We start from the raw sequence: 17335 nt of genomic DNA, 5'->3' as shown, positions 1-17335 counted from the left end.
TAAGTCCGTCAGTGCAAGCAATGCCATTTCTGCGTTAACACAGCTGCATTGTGTTTGTAATACGTAAGGTGCTGGGTTGAGCTCGTGTTGTGTGCTCTAGGGTGTGTTTGTACAAAACAATTACCTACCCAATCATAATCCTACTCGATGGACCGAAGATCCTGAGAAGGTCACGGAGACTACCTTGAAACCCCTAGGAGAAGACTTTTTCCAGCTATAACCTTGTCTTCATTGAAAGAGTATCTTTTCATCTGATCTGACCTGTAGCCCAGGCGCAGACCACCGACTTTTAGTTGGCCGATGGTTGGGCCCGATTTTAATTTGTATGAAGAATCGGCCGATAGCAAATCGGTGTAATGTGCGTTACTTTAATACATCTCCACTGATTAACAGTCCAACCCAACTATCGGCCCAATTTTTGTTTAAATCTACCGCCTTAACCCAAATCTAGAATAATTTATGGCTTGACACCCGTATGAGTGTCATATCATTGATGATAACGGTATCGTTCTTTATAAATACCGTTGTTATAATTTTGACACAATGTCATTACTTTTGCCATGATTTTACTAAAAAATTAAATATTGTCTATGGTTCATGTTTTCCTTCGTTGCCATTGGTGGATTTTGGGTTACGTCAAACTTACAGTCAAGCTGATTGGTCAATTCTAAATCGCATTAAATTATGTGCCAATGAATGACCAGTTTGTAAACGGAAACAAACCATGTGCTAACATGGCGAATTTTCATCATTCTTCGCTGGACGTTTGTTAATTATTGCGTGGCTGTTATGGGAATTCTGCTAAATAAGGCAGTATTCTTTACTTTTTGACATATTTTCTTTGTTTAGTTCGCAATAACTGAACTGCCTAAAAATGAGTGTCGATGCGTATGGTCCGAGCTCCCAAACGCTCACGTTTCTGGACACTGAAGAAGCGGATCTTATTGGAGCTGATACCCAGGGCTCCGAATTTGAGTTTACTGACTTCACTCTCCCTTCTCAAAGCCAAACGCAGGCATCTCAACATGACCACGGACTCACAACATCCAATCAGGTTAGCAGGTGACTTATTTTGTTGTACACATAACCTCAGTACGTTTCCACTGAAATATGGTTTTCTGTGAATTTAACCAGTATGGTAATGTTCTAGGTAAACGGTCTTGGACGTTCAGATCATACATCTAAAGTCTTGAACGTGACTAATGCGATAGCAGAGTTGCAATTCGAGGAAGAAGATGAAGCTTTGTACAGCAGTAAAGAGTTGCCTGATCATGCTTGCAAGTACTGTGGCATCCACGACCCTGCCACGGTCGTTATGTGCAACATATGCAGTAAATGGTAAGTCTTGAAAGTGAAATTCATGTTAAGGTATTAGATAAACATTGAAGGGAATTTATGTAATGTTTCTGGATTTCTGGAAGCTTGTGTACATGTATTATTATTAGGTCACCTCTAATTCAATCATAAATGGTTGTACAGTTATAAGAAATTGTTATTGAAAAGACATGTTTTTAAGAAACATACATTTTCGTGTTATCCAGTTAGAAATTAGTTGGAATGATATTTCAGATTGTGTGATCCCCTAACCTGGACCTGTTATTTAGTAAAACATATAAATTAGATGTTAACAAAAGTGTTTTCATTCTATCAAATTCAATATTTCAGGTTTTGCAATGGACGTGGGAACACCTCAGGCTCTCACATCATCAATCACCTGGTCCGGGCCAAGCATAAGGAAGCTGCCCTGCACCGTGATGGACCCCTCGGAGAGACATTGCTGGAGTGCTATTCTTGTGGTGCCCGGAATGTATTTGTCCTTGGATTTATTCCGGCCAAAGCTGACTCTGTGGTTGTTTTGTTGTGCCGGTGAGTATTACAATAAAAAATAATGTATAAGTACTGTCAACAGAACATCAGATTTGTCATTTGTGTTTCAAAAGAGCACTTAAAATACTGTTTAAGATACCACAGTGATAAGCTTGATGTGTTGTTGTCTGTACTAATTAATCTTAGTCATATAAGGTGTAATAAGTAGGTATATGTTTTTTTTATCACTGAAATCATTATTATTGTGTTCCAGCCAACCATGTGCTGCACAGAGCTCATTGAAGGATATGAATTGGGACCAAGAACAGTGGAAACCTTTGATTTGTAAGTTTTTTTATTAGTTTTCAAGTGGTCTGATAAGCATAATACCTATTCCATAGTAGGTATGTAGAATAGAATAGAAAAAAGTTTATGTAAGCTTGCTAAGCTAAGCTGAAGCTATTTTATTTTGCCTCTATCACGAAATGTTTGTGCCAATCAGTTTGCAATGACCTCTTTTTTTATGTAATACATAGTCTTACACCATGTTATGTAGATTGTTTTCACCTTATTAGATGCTCATAAGAAACTAATTGGAATTGAAAAGAAAATATTTTATCCAGTTATTTTCTACAAGATAATTTAATTATAGATATAATTTATTTACAGCTGATCGTGCCTTCCTGTCCTGGCTAGTTAAAGTTCCATCTGAGGCAGAGCAAATGAGAGCTCGCCAGGTATGTTGAAATGAAAGAATCTAGTTTTGATTTGACAATGTCCAAGATCTTTTCAAAATGTAGGTCTGGCAGTTTTTTTAAATATCTTAATTCCGTTTCTCTTCACTTTTTAGGTGACCCCTCAACAAATAGGGCGCCTTGAAGAACTATGGCGTGACAACGTCGATGCTACTTTTCAAGACTTGGAGAAACCTGGAGTGGATGAGGAACCTAACCAAGTTCTTTTGAGGTATGTTTCTTTAATCACCATTTTTATCTCTAGATAAATTAAAAGTGTGTACTGGAACTACATAACAACTGATTTTGCTCTATATGTATTGTAGAAGTCTTTTGATGATAAAATACAGATATCCAGTGGTTCATAGGTTTCCATTTTATTTTCAGATATGAAGATGGCTACCAATACCAGAATATCTTTGGACCATTAGTGAAATTGGAAGCGGACTATGACAAGAGACTAAAGGAGTCTCAGACCCAAGAAGGCATTGAGGTTCGCTGGGATGTGGGCCTCAATAAGAAGACCATTGCTTACTTTACACTCGCCAAAACTGATAGTGATATGAAGCTCATGCATGGTGATGAGCTTAGGTTGAGGTAAGATATTATTTGATACTTAATCAGTAGATTTAGAAATGATTGCTGATTATTCAAGATGCATAAACATACTTAGCCTGTAATAAGAAATGATATGAATGGAATTTTTTGTTTAAATCATAGCTAAAGTACGGCCAACTAGCGGCGATACAAAAGGTTGATACGACTGTCGAGTTGACAATAATATATTCTGTCTCTTCCCATCTTGTGTATTTGTCGTAATGTCTCGTTCTCCCGCCAAAATATGTCAAAGTCAGACAGGTTCACCCATGGACAGTGGGTTTGTTTACATTTGGTATTTGGTATCGCTTCTCGTTGGCCGTACTTTAGCATAAATACAAGCCGGGAATTGGTTAATTTCCAATAAAGAAAAATCTTCAATCTATTCTTGGGTAGTTGGAAGTTGGAACAATGTTTTGAATTATGAATTATTTAGACTTATTATTCATACACATTCCTATGGAAATCAATTACTAGTTTTTTGGTAATATGTATTGGATGCCTTAGACTGCATTTGTGAACACCAAGTTGTCTTGTTTCTATCTTTACAGTACATTTTTACACAGTTGGGTTTTTGTTTTTCAATTCGATTAAATAACTGTCTATTCCCAGATATGTCGGCGAGTTGCACAAGGCTTGGTCGGGAGTCGGTCACGTGATCAAGGTGCCTGATAACTACGGCGATGACGTAGGACTCGAGCTCAAGAGCGGCGCCGGCGCACCGCTGGATTGCACTTCTAACTTTGTCGTTGACTTTATATGGAAGAGCACGTCGTTTGACAGGTCAGTGCTATATTGTATTGTATTGTATTTACTAGAGGAGGACAATGACCCTCTAATTTTCCAGAGGCAAAAGGCAGGTTTTAGGCTTTATTTATTCCCCAATACTACCCAGATGTGTTGAGAAGGCCTAATGTTTGCATATTTCTCTTTTAGTTGTCTCTTCCGAGTCCGACATTCTCGGGAAAAGTGGGGGTGGTCCTATTCTACTCTACTGGAAACACACGGCTATTTATACCCATTTAAAATAACTATTTTAAGTATGTTTACTCATTTTTTATTTCTTGTCCCAGGATGCAATTGGCCCTGCGCAAATTCGCCGTAGACGATTCTTCGGTGTCGGGCTACATTTACCGCCGCCTGCTGGGACACGAAGTCGAGGAAGTTTTGTTCCGCGTCCATCTGCCGAAGCATTTTAGCGCCCCGAACTTGCCTGACCTCAATCGCTCGCAGGTAAGATTATTCATCCTACTAATAGGTATTATAAATGCGAAAGTTTGTGTGGATGTCTGGATGTTTGTTACTCTTTCACGCAAAAAACTATTGAACGGATTTTGATGAAACTTTACAGTATTATTGTTTATAACCCAGAATAACATATAGGCTATGATTTATGACGATCTGTGACAAACTAAATTTCACGCGGGTGAAGCCGCGGGCAAAAGCTAGTAAATAATATAATACAAATAGAATCATAAACTTGCCGAGTATGGAGAAGAAAGGGAAACGTAGCCTACAGTTAAAAGCATCAAATTCTCATTTCTCAGGTTTACGCTGTGAAACATGCCCTCCAACGTCCGCTCTCATTGATTCAAGGGCCCCCCGGCACCGGCAAGACGGTCACGTCCGCCACCATCGTGTACCAGCTGGTGCGCCAGAACGGCGGGCCCGTGCTCGTGTGCGCGCCCTCCAACACCGCCGTCGACCAGCTCACCGAGAAGATCCACCGCACCGGGCTCAAGGTGGTGCGCCTGTGCGCCAAGTCGCGCGAGGCCATGGAGTCCTCCGTGTCCTTCCTGGCGCTGCACGAGCAGGCGCGCGCGCTGGGCTCGGCCGACAGCGAGCTGCGCAAGCTCACGCGCCTCAAGGAGGAGGCCGGCGAGCTGTCGGCCGCCGACGAGCGCCGCTACCGCGCCCTGCGCCGCGCCGCCGAGCGCCGCCTGCTCGACGCCGCCGACGTCGTCTGCACCACCTGCGTCGGCGCCGGCGACCCGCGCGTCGCCCGCATGCGCTTCCAGTCCATCCTCATCGACGAGGGCATGCAGTCCACCGAGCCCGAGTGCATGGTGCCCGTCGTGCTCGGCGCGCGCCAGCTCATCCTCGTCGGCGACCACTGCCAGCTGGGGCCCGTCGTCATGTGCAAGAAGGCCGCCAAGGCCGGCCTCAGCCAGAGCCTGTTCGAGCGCCTCGTCGTGCTCGGCATCCGGCCCTTCCGCCTCGAGGTGCAGTACCGCATGCACCCGGAGCTGTCGCGCTTCCCGTCCGACTTCTTCTACGAGGGCTCGCTGCAGAACGGCGTCAGCGCCGAGGAGCGCCGCCTGCACAAGATCGACTTCCCGTGGCCGCGCCCCGACCGCCCGATGTTCTTCTACGTCACGCAGGGCCAGGAGGAGATCGCCGGCTCCGGCACCTCCTACCTGAACCGCACCGAGGCCGCCAACGTCGAGAAGCTCACCACGCGCTTCCTCAAGGTGGGCGTGCGCCCCGAGCAGATCGGCATCATCACGCCCTACGAGGGCCAGCGCTCCTACCTCGTGCAGCACATGCAGTACCAGGGCAGCCTGCACGCCAAGCTGTACCAGGAGATCGAGGTGGCCAGCGTCGACGCCTTCCAGGGCCGCGAGAAGGACATCATCATCATGTCGTGCGTGCGCTCCAACGAGCACCAGGGCATCGGCTTCCTCAGCGACCCGCGCCGCCTCAACGTGGCGCTCACGCGCGCCAAGTACGGGCTCATCGTCGTCGGCAACCCCAAGGTGCTCAGCAAGCAGCCGCTGTGGAACCACCTGCTCGCCTTCTACAAGGAGCGCCGCGTGCTCACCGAGGGCCCGCTGTCCAACCTCAAGGAGTCCGCGATCCAGTTCGCGAAGCCCAAGAAGCTGGTGAACGCGCAGAACCCCGGCTCGCACTTCATGTCCACGTCGATGTTCGACGCGCGCGAGGCCATGGTGCCGGGCTCGGTGTACGACCGCGCGCGGCCGCTGCGCGACCCGCTGGCCTACGTCGGGCCCGAGCGCGCNAAATGTATGTGGGATGGAAACATTGGATTTTTGGATAGATCCAGTTTATTCTGTAACTTAATATTGATACCGTTGGATAGAGCTCGTGAAGCACTTTTAGGATCAGTAACCAGTTTTACGATACCTTCTGTAGTTTTTAATATTATGAGGCTGTACCAAATGTAGGGAAGCCGGAAACATTGAATTTTCGGATAGATCCAGTTTATTCTGTAACCTGTTATTGGTGCCGTTTGAAAGAGCTCGTAAAGCACTTTCAGGATCAGGAACCAGTTTTTCGATATCTTGTATGGTTTAGAAATAATCGAGTGAGATCACTTATCGTTTCCACCCTGTAGAATTCCCGAAGATATAGCTCCATAGTGTTTCTTAGGAACAGCAATAAATGCAATCTGTGGATGACGATAATGGCGGCGTGAAAAAAGGTTCTAAAATCAAGTGGCAGTGGGCGGGGCACACAGCTCGCAGAGCTGATGACCGCTGGGGCAAAAGTTCTCCAGTGGCGACCACGAGCCGCAAGACGAAGTGTGGCCAGGCTCGCACTAGATGGACCGACTATCCGGTGAAGGTCGCGGGAGGTGCCTGGATGCGGGCGGCGCAGGCCCGGTCTTTGTGGAAATCCATGGGGGAGGCCTTTGTCTAGCCGTGGATGTACGAGTATTTGGCTGAAATTAACAAACGCAAAAAGCGGATTTTTCTTATTTCGAGAGCCTAAACTAGTGTACTGTTCGACATTTTAGAAAATTGATACAAGGGCTTTCTGTGTGGGATAAATATGTGTGAGCACTGCCCACATAATCTGTAAGTGGTTGTATTTGAATAATAAAGTCTGAAGATAGAACTTGGATATTTACCTGCTTTGCTCAATTTATGATTGTTGATACTGATAAAAAAATAAACAGTTTAATATCTACCTAATTTGCAGTTGTAACATAAAAATATGCATGCAGCGAAGAAATTATGATACAGAATTTAATTTTTCAAAGCTTAATTTACTCCTTTTTTCATCAGTCTTTTCGTACAACTAAAATAGAAAGATTTACAAAATAATTTCATTCAATAGAAGCTACAAGATAGCTGTTAGTGGGAAAATCAATAAAAGTTAACCTGTAGCTTCTGGTATTGAAATAAATATATATTTTATCTAATCCTAATATAAAGCTAAGTAATCATTAGTTATGTTAAAAAGTTTACCATTAATTGCCAAAAGTAATAAGTATTACCAAAAGAAATGCAGCAAATAAAGTGACTGCACCTGATTTATAAACTTATAACACATAGCATTGAATAATTTATTTATTTCTCAGCCTAGAATACTACTTATACATAGGGCAACTTTACTTTGAGTTGGTACTATGGTCAGTAATAAAAACTACTATTTTTTTAAAAGACAACTTGCAACAAAGTTTACCTATACAAAGTTTAAGAGGAAAATATTCAAACAATTATGTACGGTAGGAAGAAAATAATTAGACATTTGCAATCTCAACCTCTCAACTAAAAAAGTAAATAACAAAAACCTAACCCTTTGATTTTCAGTTTTTCGCCTCGGAAAAACCAATAATAACACTGAATAAAGTTAATAGAACTTACCTAACTTTTCACTGAACGTAGGTTTTCACTGNCGACCCGCTGGCCTACGTCGGGCCCGAGCGCGCCGCGCTGCTGCACGCGCCCGTGCCGCCCGCCGCCTTCGCGCCGCACCGGCCGCCGCCGCGCCCGCGCCGCCGCGCGCCGCGCCTGTCGCAGGAGCCGCTGTCGCAGCAGCCGCCGCTGTCGCTGTCGCAGGGCGCCTCGCAGCCCGACTTCAGCCAGGAGTCGGCGGCGCCCGACTGCCCGTCGCAGCCGGACGGGCTGCTGTCGCAGGACTCCACGTACCAGGGCGGCTTCCGGGCGCGCTGCTCGCAGTACTGAGCGCCGCGCGCACGCGCAGGCCGCCGCCGCCGCCGCCCGGACCGGGCCGCCGCCCGCCGCCACGAGCGCGGGGCCGACACCCACCACCGAGACCGTTCCGAAGAGTTGCAACTTAGAAAATGTGTCACGCACGGCGTCCGTCGCAGCGCGGGCGTCGCCGACGTCGCAGGGGACGCGTAACGATAAATTCACCGTTGTATTGCAAGGATAGAACGTGTAGCGAGTGCGAGTAACGCTAAATTCTAATGAGACGCAGCGGGTGAGCGCCGAATGTGGGGTCGTTGCGACGCTGAATGCGCTCGTTTCGACCGTCGATCGGCACGTTTTCGATTCGACAGCCACGGGCTAAACTCACTGCGAATTTCAGCAATATTTTTTTTAGTTTAATTGTATGGGCTTAAAAATGGACGGATGGATAATACTGTTCCGAAGACCCGCTCACTCCTAATAAAATTTATTCCGATCGCTGAGGATTAAGATAATATAATATCTGATCATTTTTAAGTTTATATAAAATGTTAGTGCATCCTCTAAAATCTAATAAATCTGGAGTAACCGTTAGAAATTACACATTATGCTACTTTTATTTTTACATCAATATAAAATTACACAGTTTAAGCCGTTTTAGTAAACTATTTTAGGCTACATTTATGAGTAACATTCATTATTTCTTTTCATTAAAGGGTGGTTTACGTCATCATCGTAATAAACATTGGCGATATTTTAAATAATGACGCAATGTCCAGTCTAAATTTAGACAAAAACGCAAATTGTTGTTTTTCCTTCTCACATCATAACCATAGGCGAAAGATTGTATGAGCTGATAATTTTAAAAAATAATCGAGGATCTAATAGCATTAAACTCCGAAATAGTGCTGACTACTTTACTAGTATATTTATTATCATCAACTACAGTATTTTTGTAGATTTTTAATATTTTCTTTTTTTCTTCAGTCCAGTCCACTTTGCTTATTTTTCGTCTTAAAATTTAAGTACAAAAGTTTTTTGTAATATGTAATACAGTACCAGTCTATATTTTATATTTTTACTTGATATTCCTAAATATTTTTGATATTGTACACAAAATTTTTAGTCGGCCTATTATGTTTCTATGAAAGAAGTCTGACAACCAGGAAATAATCATTTGTAATGAATTACAAAATTAAGAAGTGTTAAATTTACCAAATTGTATTTGGTTTATGTAACAAAACTATGAGTAAGTGGTAATACGTAACTGCTCTTCAAAGTTTATGCATGCGTTTTTATTGAAAGCTTATTGGACATATGAATATAGTAAATAATCAAATTTATGTACACACTATACATGAAACTATAACACTGTATGTATTGTCTACATAATCGTTAGATACGAAAAACTGTAATAAAGCACTAATTAGTAGTGCTAAACACTGACCCACTAAGCTAAAGTAATAGTACTTGTGTAACTATTTACTTTCGGTTTTAATTACATAAACTATCTTACTGTGTTCCACGAATCTTTCATCGCATAAAATATTGTTTCATAGCCCATAATTATTACCGTGATTCTCTTTTTTTTACCGATGTCTCACTTCATATACATAAAGATCGATCATATTCCAATCATCCTAATCAACAATCGGGCTTCTTTATTATTTATTTGACTCAACTTATCAATCGAACACATTATGTATGCAATTTGTGGGCTATGTATGTAATAAGAAGCTACTTCTACCTGACTTCAATGAACTTATCTATAATGTGAAACAATGTATGAAATTCACTAAATCGTATTCCATTGCCATAATTTCCGTTTTGGTTTTTAAGTTTGTGGAAAAGTGTTATATCAAGCTCATCAAATACTTTTATAGTTTCTTTTGTGAAGGAAAATCAATAAAAGATATTGTCATAATAATTTTGTTTAATTCCATCTAAATATTTCCCTTATTCACTAAGTTAATATACAAATAAAATGTGTAATAACATTTTAGCTTCGGTCCTTAAATTATTAATTACATAATAAGTCTGAGTCATAATAGCATCTGAATTTAAATATAACAGCAAATATTATTTCTCTTAACTAAAAATATTAGTATAAATAAAGGACGGTATAAAATGCTAGATCACTATTAGTACAGATTGAATTTAGAGATTCACAATTTTTATTCGACACGCCATTCATAAAAGGCAAATAATAATATCAAAATATCAATTTGCCACAACCCGCCTTGTGCTATTTTTAATATCATACAATTATACATAGCTGTTAGTATCAAATAGTAATATAAAATGCCAAAAGGTCGAAAATACACGAAATACTGTTATTTACTGAGGTAGAGGGGGTGGTTGTACAGCTGCATACGTAGGGTAGTAAGGAGCAAAGTTATTTGGGCCAGTAATAGCTGTGTAGTTGTTATCACCCTTATCTTGAATCGTGCGAGCTGAGTATGCCGACTCCTTGTACACAGGTTGAGCTGAAACAAAATTGAATTATATTGAGCAAAACTTACGTTATAGAGCTTTTATAGCATTTGTTACAACTTAATATTATATGAGATATGTTTTTTACAGCTTTAGATCGCCATGTAATGAAGTCAAGGCTGGATCATAAAGTACAGATTAAATACGCGAAATAATTGACCTACAGTAAACTGCATGCAAAGATTTCATAGAACAAGTTATACATACAAAGTGTAGGATACAGCGACTGGTAGGGCGGCTGCGCAGGCACCGTTCCAGGCATCACCCACCCTGGCGAAGGATCGCCACTTGGAGCTGACGGAGCCTGTTTAAACAAAAAAATACAGAAATTAATTACCAACTGTTTCAGAACTATTCAAACACATTTTCCAAATAAATCACATTACCTTAGCAGCAAGATAACGTGTTATATCATACGCCTGTCTTTGTCACAAACAAGGTGAAATTACAACCGAGATAGTGCTAAGACAAAACTGTCTATGACTCAGTGCTTGTGTTACCTACAAACACTGTTAGTCTGCCAATCGTGACTAATGTGCCAAGCTCAAAAATACTTGGATGTGTATTACAATATGTATAAAACCGAACCCGCCGATATGAGTCGACTTTTTTTGTAGGCAAGTTAGTCGTCACACGCGGGTTCAAGGATTTGGCAAGCTAGCGTTCTGTGGTCTGCGGTTAGCTCAAAGTGAACGTAGCCCGCATCATGTATGAACAACATTGCGATCAACAGCGATCCGGGTAAAACAATCTGTCAGCGGTCGAAACAAGGCAACCTGTCAGTAGTGGTGCGATTTGCGTTCTTTGCTGACCTGACAGCAGATCGCGGAACGCATCCAGTGTGATAAATAATGACTGAGATTCTTGTCCATTGCCCATTTATTGTCCCGAAGCAGTGGTAGGGTTAACACTGGGACGTGTATAATAGTCTACTTGCAAAAATGAGTTTTAAATCCTTCAAGAGTACAAAATAAAGACGCCAGGTTGTGTGTCCTATAAGTCTTCTTCTTATCGTGTCGATGATGACAAACCTACACAGTGTCAGCCCAAAACTCCGCTACAAGAGTGGCGTTGTCAGCAGCATTCATTAAATCCTCCTGAGTGCAGTTGCTCGGGCGCTCAGGGCACGACGTCATGTGCTTCATCGACTGGGGAAAAAAACCGCACCTGCACTCCATACATGTCCTTTAGGTATACTAACCGTAGGCTGAGCAGGCTGTCCAGGGTCAACCGGTAGCACGGCGGGCTGACTCGGGGAGTATTGGGCGCTGTCGCCGGGGGCCGGCGCGGCCTGCCCCACGCCTACCAGCGGCACCGTACCGATAGTTATGTACTTCTTGTCTCGCATGTTTAGATGCATTTTTGGCACGACACATTCAACCTGTAAAAAGTTTTGTACATTTTCTGTATTTGATACTGATGTCTCCCGCGGCTTCGCCCGCGTAAGTTTCGGTCTGTCATAGAAAGATATAGTATGGGAATAAATAGCTTTATAATGGTAAAATAATTTTTAAAACCAGATTAATAGCTCCAGAAATTGCTTAACCTGTTAATTTAATAGTACAGTAGATTTATAAAACAAGCAAAATTCTTTATTTTGAACGCAGCCATGATCATCAAGGTAAGATTTTCATCATTGATAACAGAATAGAAGGCATTTAAACTGAAGTAACCTTGACTACACGGTCATAGTGTTAATTAGCGGCGGTAAAACAAGGTTTAAAAAGGAACCTCCTAAAAATGTATTAGACAATTTAGGACTCTATGAAAAGTGACATAGTGCTGTGTTTACCTTAAAATCATAGTCCAGATCAATGATGTTACAATTGACGAGATTCGAGGGTGGAATGGGAGGGATTTCAAGCTTTAACTCCCAATGTTTTGTGGTTCCAGCAGGAGCTGGACCTTCTTGCACCATCAAGACAACGTTTTTAACCTTTTTTGTAGCAGTTGACGGCGATGTTGCGCGATATGTCACCACCTTTGAAGAATAAACAAAAAAAAGTATGTAGGGCTGCAGCCAAAAAAATTATATTGAGATCTGTGAAAGAGCCCTAAAATATTGTTTTGACTTTACTAGGAATAAACTCCTCTAAATAATTTTAGGCCGGAAAACAATGTGTAGTTGGTACTTAAGATATTTCAAGCAAATCTTACCTTTCTTAAAAATATCTTTACTAGATGTAGTTGCACATTACTCTTATTTTCAACATCAACCTGTATCGGTATGACTTGTCCAGGGCAGTATCCAGAGACTGGTGCTTGAACATCTACAGACAGTGGGGGAGATGCACAGCAGAAACAGCAGAATGTCTTTTCAATTTGAATGCGGATTGGTTCCTAAGAAAGAAAAATAACTTTAGCAAATAGTGACAGTTCTTAACCATACATACAAGCTTCAAAGAAACCACAAATTGTAATCCTAACAATCTTAAAAATTACTGAGCATTATAATTATTAGTTTTAACAAAAATAATTAAAAAGAACCTTTAATTCTCTTAACATTCCATTACATAAACTTACCCTATATGACGGATTGAGGTTCAGGTCCAAAGCATTAATGACAGTAAATGCCATCTTGGTCTCCTGGTCAAACTTCCATGGTCTGTCAAGTGTGACTTTGACAGTGTATCTGACGTACCCATGTTCCCCCTCAAAGGATGATGGAAGCACAGGAGGCAGGGTGCAAGTGAAGCTGTACACTTGCTTCCCTGAAGGGATTTCTATCTCATTACCTGCAAAATAAATTGTGGTATAATGCTGATGCTATGTTACAAATAAATCTGAAATAAGTCAAATGGTCTGAAATCTGACTTTCTAGTAGTTAAAAAACCCTGAGTCATCATTTTTTATTTATTTAATTAAGTAGTTTCAATTTATCTGTGGTGTTGAAATGTGCATTCCATTCTGAATAGACATAATGAGTGCAATAGGCAATTAAAATATTGCCTCCTAAAACATTGCTTCAAATGTACATGTTTTCAATAAGATAAGCAATTTTGCATGTAAATAGAATAAAACATTAATCCACACAGTTGACACACCATTAATCCGTGCCTCAATATTGTTAAACAATTCAAATAGATGTGTGTGACCCTCAATATTAGTGTATGACATCATTGCTACATCACTATTTTTAGAACTACCACCAATCTTGACATAATCAGAATCAGATTAAACTGTATTCATTTGAACATTTAAAAGAGAATTTATACAATATTTTGAAAAGAGTTAACTTTATTTTAATTTATTTTTACAAATATGTATTCATATTTAAAAAAAAAATTATTACCTGTGTTGCTGCCAAGAAGGTAATAAGAAATTTGGAAGTATTCTTCACTCCCTGAGTGTAGAGTGTCCGTTGATTCTGTTTTTCCTTGAGCATTCTCTTCTTGTTTGCTCTCATACCATTCAGTGTGGGCCTCGCCTTTAAATTTGACATGGATGCCTGCAAAATAATATAGATTTAATTTGTGATACTTTTAATGCTTTTTTAAAATTGTATACATGAATGGTTTAAGTGGGTTCTGTCTACTTAACATAGTTTGGTCTCATAGTTTCAAATAAGTGCAATATGGCCTAAAATTTTATCTCATTGATTTCCTGTAGCAGTTGTTGAAGAACAAGGCATTACTAGAAACAGGACTTAATACTCAACATCCTGTTTCTTTTAATAGTACGCAAGATTTTTTTCGAGACTTTTGGTTAACAACGAGCTAGAACTTAAAAATAAGTGTTAAAACTTCTATGGCCTTAGCCTTTTCTGTTTTGGAGCCGGTTATGGTTTTATCCAAGCAAACATACACTCTAACGACACACTATAAGCTTATGTCCGATGTAACNCAATTCTAAACACAAAAAAAATGCGCTCTTGTGAGCGTAGTAGTAAGGTGCGATTTCGAATGCACCATGTGCGTTGCATATTTTGCATTATTATTATTACCGTTAAAATGTCGACATCTGATCCTACACAAAGGAGTGCAATTTCTGTTGCTACTATTATGTATTCTGTGCTACCTACCTATATTGATTTTATTTTTGTATAATAATAAAGCTCCTCTTTTGTACACACGGCCACACTGTTAACTATCTATTTCCGTTTTTGCTCTCGCTCTCATCAAATGGTGATACTTTGCGATAGAACGAGACGACATGACAGGCAATGGATAGTTAATACTGTTGCCGATGGTACGTAGCTAGTAGTAATATTTTCCACTAGGGGCGCTCGTGTGCACAGTTCGAATCAGTTTGAACACGGTTTGAACCAGTTTGAATGTTTGAATCTCATTTTTTTTTCACGAAAGGTATCGAATATTAACCGCCTTGTAGCACTGGTATTTGCATTAATAAAATTTGTTATGTATCGTTATTTTATATCGGTATTTAATTTGTTATTATAAGTGCGTATCCAAACGTAGCTAGTTTAAAAGCATTATTCAGGATGTGTATCCGAGATTCTTTCTTCTTGATACGCCAGACAAAATGGCGATAGGCAATCTTGTAAGCTCTGTGTTTAATCGAAAATAAAAGACAGTATCTTCAAATAGAAACAACTTTTATTTACGTCTCCAAGGCGGAGACATCACAAAATTGTAGATTGTTCCGTAATAAAAATCATGCAAAATTTATCGATTTCTTTCGTGGAAAAGGACTTCATTTAATGTATTATTATTAACACAATGTGATATAAATAAACTGCATCTAGATAGTTCAGTGTTGTGAGTCAATTAAGATATATTTTATCTAGTCGTTTTGAGATTATAATGTGTACTTAATTTTCTTTTATTTACACTAATATATATATTATAGATATTTCTCGAATCATTCATCGTTGACCTCTATTGTAAATGTATTAGGGTTCGTTATTGCGGGCAATATCATTTGTATTAAAATATTAAATATACACTTAATGTGATGTTCTTCACGATGTATAGGATCTTATCAAGCTGTTTCAATGCCAAAGTTGTGAATCTCACTTTTGTGGAAATAAAAATGCAACAAACTGTATTACATAAGTTTCATTTCACATAAATACTTCTAAACCAACGAAAGTATCACCAACTATTTTGTAACGAGAGCTAAACATTTTAGCTACATACTAACAATGTCTTGATTATCAACATCTGACGTGTTACCAGTTCTGAGGGCTTAATGTGGGTTTACATCAAAAATGTCCTCACTGATGAGCGCAAAAAAAAATATATAAAAATTTTAGTTCTTGAAAGTTTCCGCTAGGGACGCTGTACAATCCGTCATACATTGAATGTCATTTTTTTACGCGCTCACTAGTGACGACGTTTGATGTAAACTCACACTAAACCCTCTGATGTTAGTTCTGACGAGGTTACTAGTTCTAATAGAAATCATAACAGCAATAAATTAAAACTCATTTATTTCACAATAAAATTACAGAAAATTGTATTAAAGAGAAATAATACTTCGCAGTTGTATTTCTAAGCACCATAACCGTAACCGTAACTTAGTCAAAACTCAATCCGGTCCCTTGGATGTGTTGGGCGGCCCACTCGTCAAATCTTCGAGACAAATCGTCGGACATGTAGTTCTTCCAGTCCCCGATTTCTCCTTTCCTGAAATGATATTTTAGACCAGGGGTTAGAGGAGGCGAAAAAACCTTTAAAGGGGAGCGTGGGCTATCTGTGTAGTTAAGTATAAAAAACCTGCGACCGCTGAGAGAATGCATTCCAGACTGCTCGATATGACCAATAAATAATCTGAACTGGAGGAGGGGGGGCGCGGAATTTTTTGTATGGTCGAAAGGGGCGCGTCTCTCATAAGTTAGGGAATCCCTGAGTGCTAAATCTCATAGTGATAATATAGATAGATACCTATTTAGTTAAATACGAGTATCTTATCTATGTTATCACTTAAGAAAATTATGAGCGTCAAAATTTACATTAGGTATTTTTCAAATAATCCCTATTTTCCCTGGTCACGGAATCATGAGTGAACGGCTGGACTGATTTCTCTAATACTTTTTTTTTGTTGTGTATGATTATTGTTAGGAGAAGGTTCTGATGTAAGAAAAGTAAACTTAACGGCCATATTAATTTTTTCTTAACACAGTATGTCTGTCGGGACAGTTAGCTAGTAAAAATAAAAAGGAAGCCCTTAATGCGGATAGTAGACCAAGTTTTCTATACTTGTACCTATGCAGACTGCAAACTATAGGTACATACACCATGGAAAACTGCGTTAGGTATACGGCTATCTTTAACTAAATTAGCTTAGCTTTTGGTCTGCAACTGGCATTATGGTGCTCTTTACATGTCTCTTTATCATTTAGAACCCACCTGATGAACCTGAGTTCTGTTTGCTCCAAGTATTCCTTCCCAAAAGACCTCTCAAGCAATGCATCCAGGTTAACAGCTCTGTTCTTCTTCATATTTTGGAAGGACAGGTAGTCGGAGAGCGTGTTGACCTGATCGTCGGTTATGGTCTTCCCAAGGAACTTGGCCGTCTTCCTGATGACCGCTGGCAAGTCTCGCTTCATCTCTTCAAATTTGATGAACAGGAGGTTTGGGTCATGGCGCCTGGACCAGAAACCTGTGAGCAATAAAATTATCTTCGTATTGAATATCTACAGCATAAATAAATATATTATTTAAACTACCAGTAGCATAGTATGCGAGTGANCGGAAAAAACGGTGCAAAAATCGTGTCTGTTTCTGTATATGTTGATAACAACTCAACACAGGCTATGCATGTGGTCATTTATTATTATTTGTCGGGTTAAATAAAAAAAAATATTAAGCCGCTTACCGAGTATAATGTTGTCGCATTCCACAT

General features: G+C 40.2%; 3 protein-coding genes across 3 annotated transcripts; 1 reads left to right on the top strand and 2 right to left on the bottom strand.

The window, feature by feature from the left end:
- The first annotated feature begins 701 nt into the window (after window positions 1-701).
- Upf1 (Upf1 RNA helicase) lies at window positions 702-8206 on the top strand. Its single transcript, XM_028311640.1, has 11 exons — window positions 702-1054; window positions 1151-1338; window positions 1666-1866; window positions 2081-2151; window positions 2476-2543; window positions 2657-2772; window positions 2928-3137; window positions 3750-3920; window positions 4211-4370; window positions 4685-6119; window positions 7776-8206. Exons 1-11 carry the CDS (start codon window positions 875-877, stop codon window positions 8066-8068), a joined length of 3093 nt encoding a protein of 1030 aa, XP_028167441.1. The 5' UTR covers window positions 702-874; the 3' UTR covers window positions 8069-8206.
- Window positions 8207-10128: 1922 nt separating this feature from the next.
- Window positions 10129-15895, bottom strand: LOC114357875 (arrestin domain-containing protein 2). Its single transcript, XM_028311670.1, has 8 exons — window positions 15842-15895; window positions 13821-14007; window positions 13052-13263; window positions 12686-12868; window positions 12321-12509; window positions 11730-11909; window positions 10736-10832; window positions 10129-10521 (listed from the first exon to the last, which is right to left on the bottom strand). The coding sequence occupies exons 1-8, from the start codon at window positions 15893-15895 to the stop codon at window positions 10373-10375; spliced, it is 1251 nt and encodes a 416-aa protein (XP_028167471.1). The 3' UTR covers window positions 10129-10372.
- Window positions 15896-15903: 8 nt separating this feature from the next.
- On the bottom strand, window positions 15904-17335 carry LOC114357874 (estrogen sulfotransferase-like). The gene is made up of 3 exons (XM_028311669.1): window positions 17309-17335; window positions 16840-17126; window positions 15904-16116 (listed from the first exon to the last, which is right to left on the bottom strand). Exons 1-3 carry the CDS (start codon window positions 17333-17335, stop codon window positions 16008-16010), a joined length of 423 nt encoding a protein of 140 aa, XP_028167470.1. The 3' UTR covers window positions 15904-16007.

This window comes from Ostrinia furnacalis, unplaced genomic scaffold (genome assembly GCF_004193835.3).
Source record: "Ostrinia furnacalis isolate ACB-3 unplaced genomic scaffold, ASM419383v2 OfSCF3526, whole genome shotgun sequence".
Taxonomy (NCBI): Eukaryota; Metazoa; Arthropoda; class Insecta; order Lepidoptera; family Crambidae; genus Ostrinia; species Ostrinia furnacalis.
This window is presented reverse-complemented; position numbering and strand designations above follow the sequence as displayed.

Bases quoted from the DNA above. Each gene is read 5' to 3' on its own strand.
- LOC114357875 (XM_028311670.1), bottom strand. From the start codon at position 15,895: ATGATTTCTATTAGAACTAGTAACCTCGTCAGAACTAACATCAGAGGG. The intron at 14,008-15,841 runs GTGAGTTTACAT...AAGCATTAAAAG, and splicing joins CTAACATCAGAGGGTTTAGT to TATCACAAATTAAATCTATA. The intron at 10,833-11,729 runs GTTAGTATACCT...TTGTTTAAACAG, and splicing joins GACAGCCTGCTCAGCCTACG to GCTCCGTCAGCTCCAAGTGG.
- LOC114357874 (XM_028311669.1), bottom strand. From the start codon at position 17,335: ATGTGGAATGCGACAACATTATACTCG. The intron at 17,127-17,308 runs GTAAGCGGCTTA...TTTATGCTGTAG, and splicing joins ATGCGACAACATTATACTCG to ATATTCAATACGAAGATAAT. The intron at 16,117-16,839 runs GTGGGTTCTAAA...ATATCATTTCAG, and splicing joins ACAGAACTCAGGTTCATCAG to GAAAGGAGAAATCGGGGACT.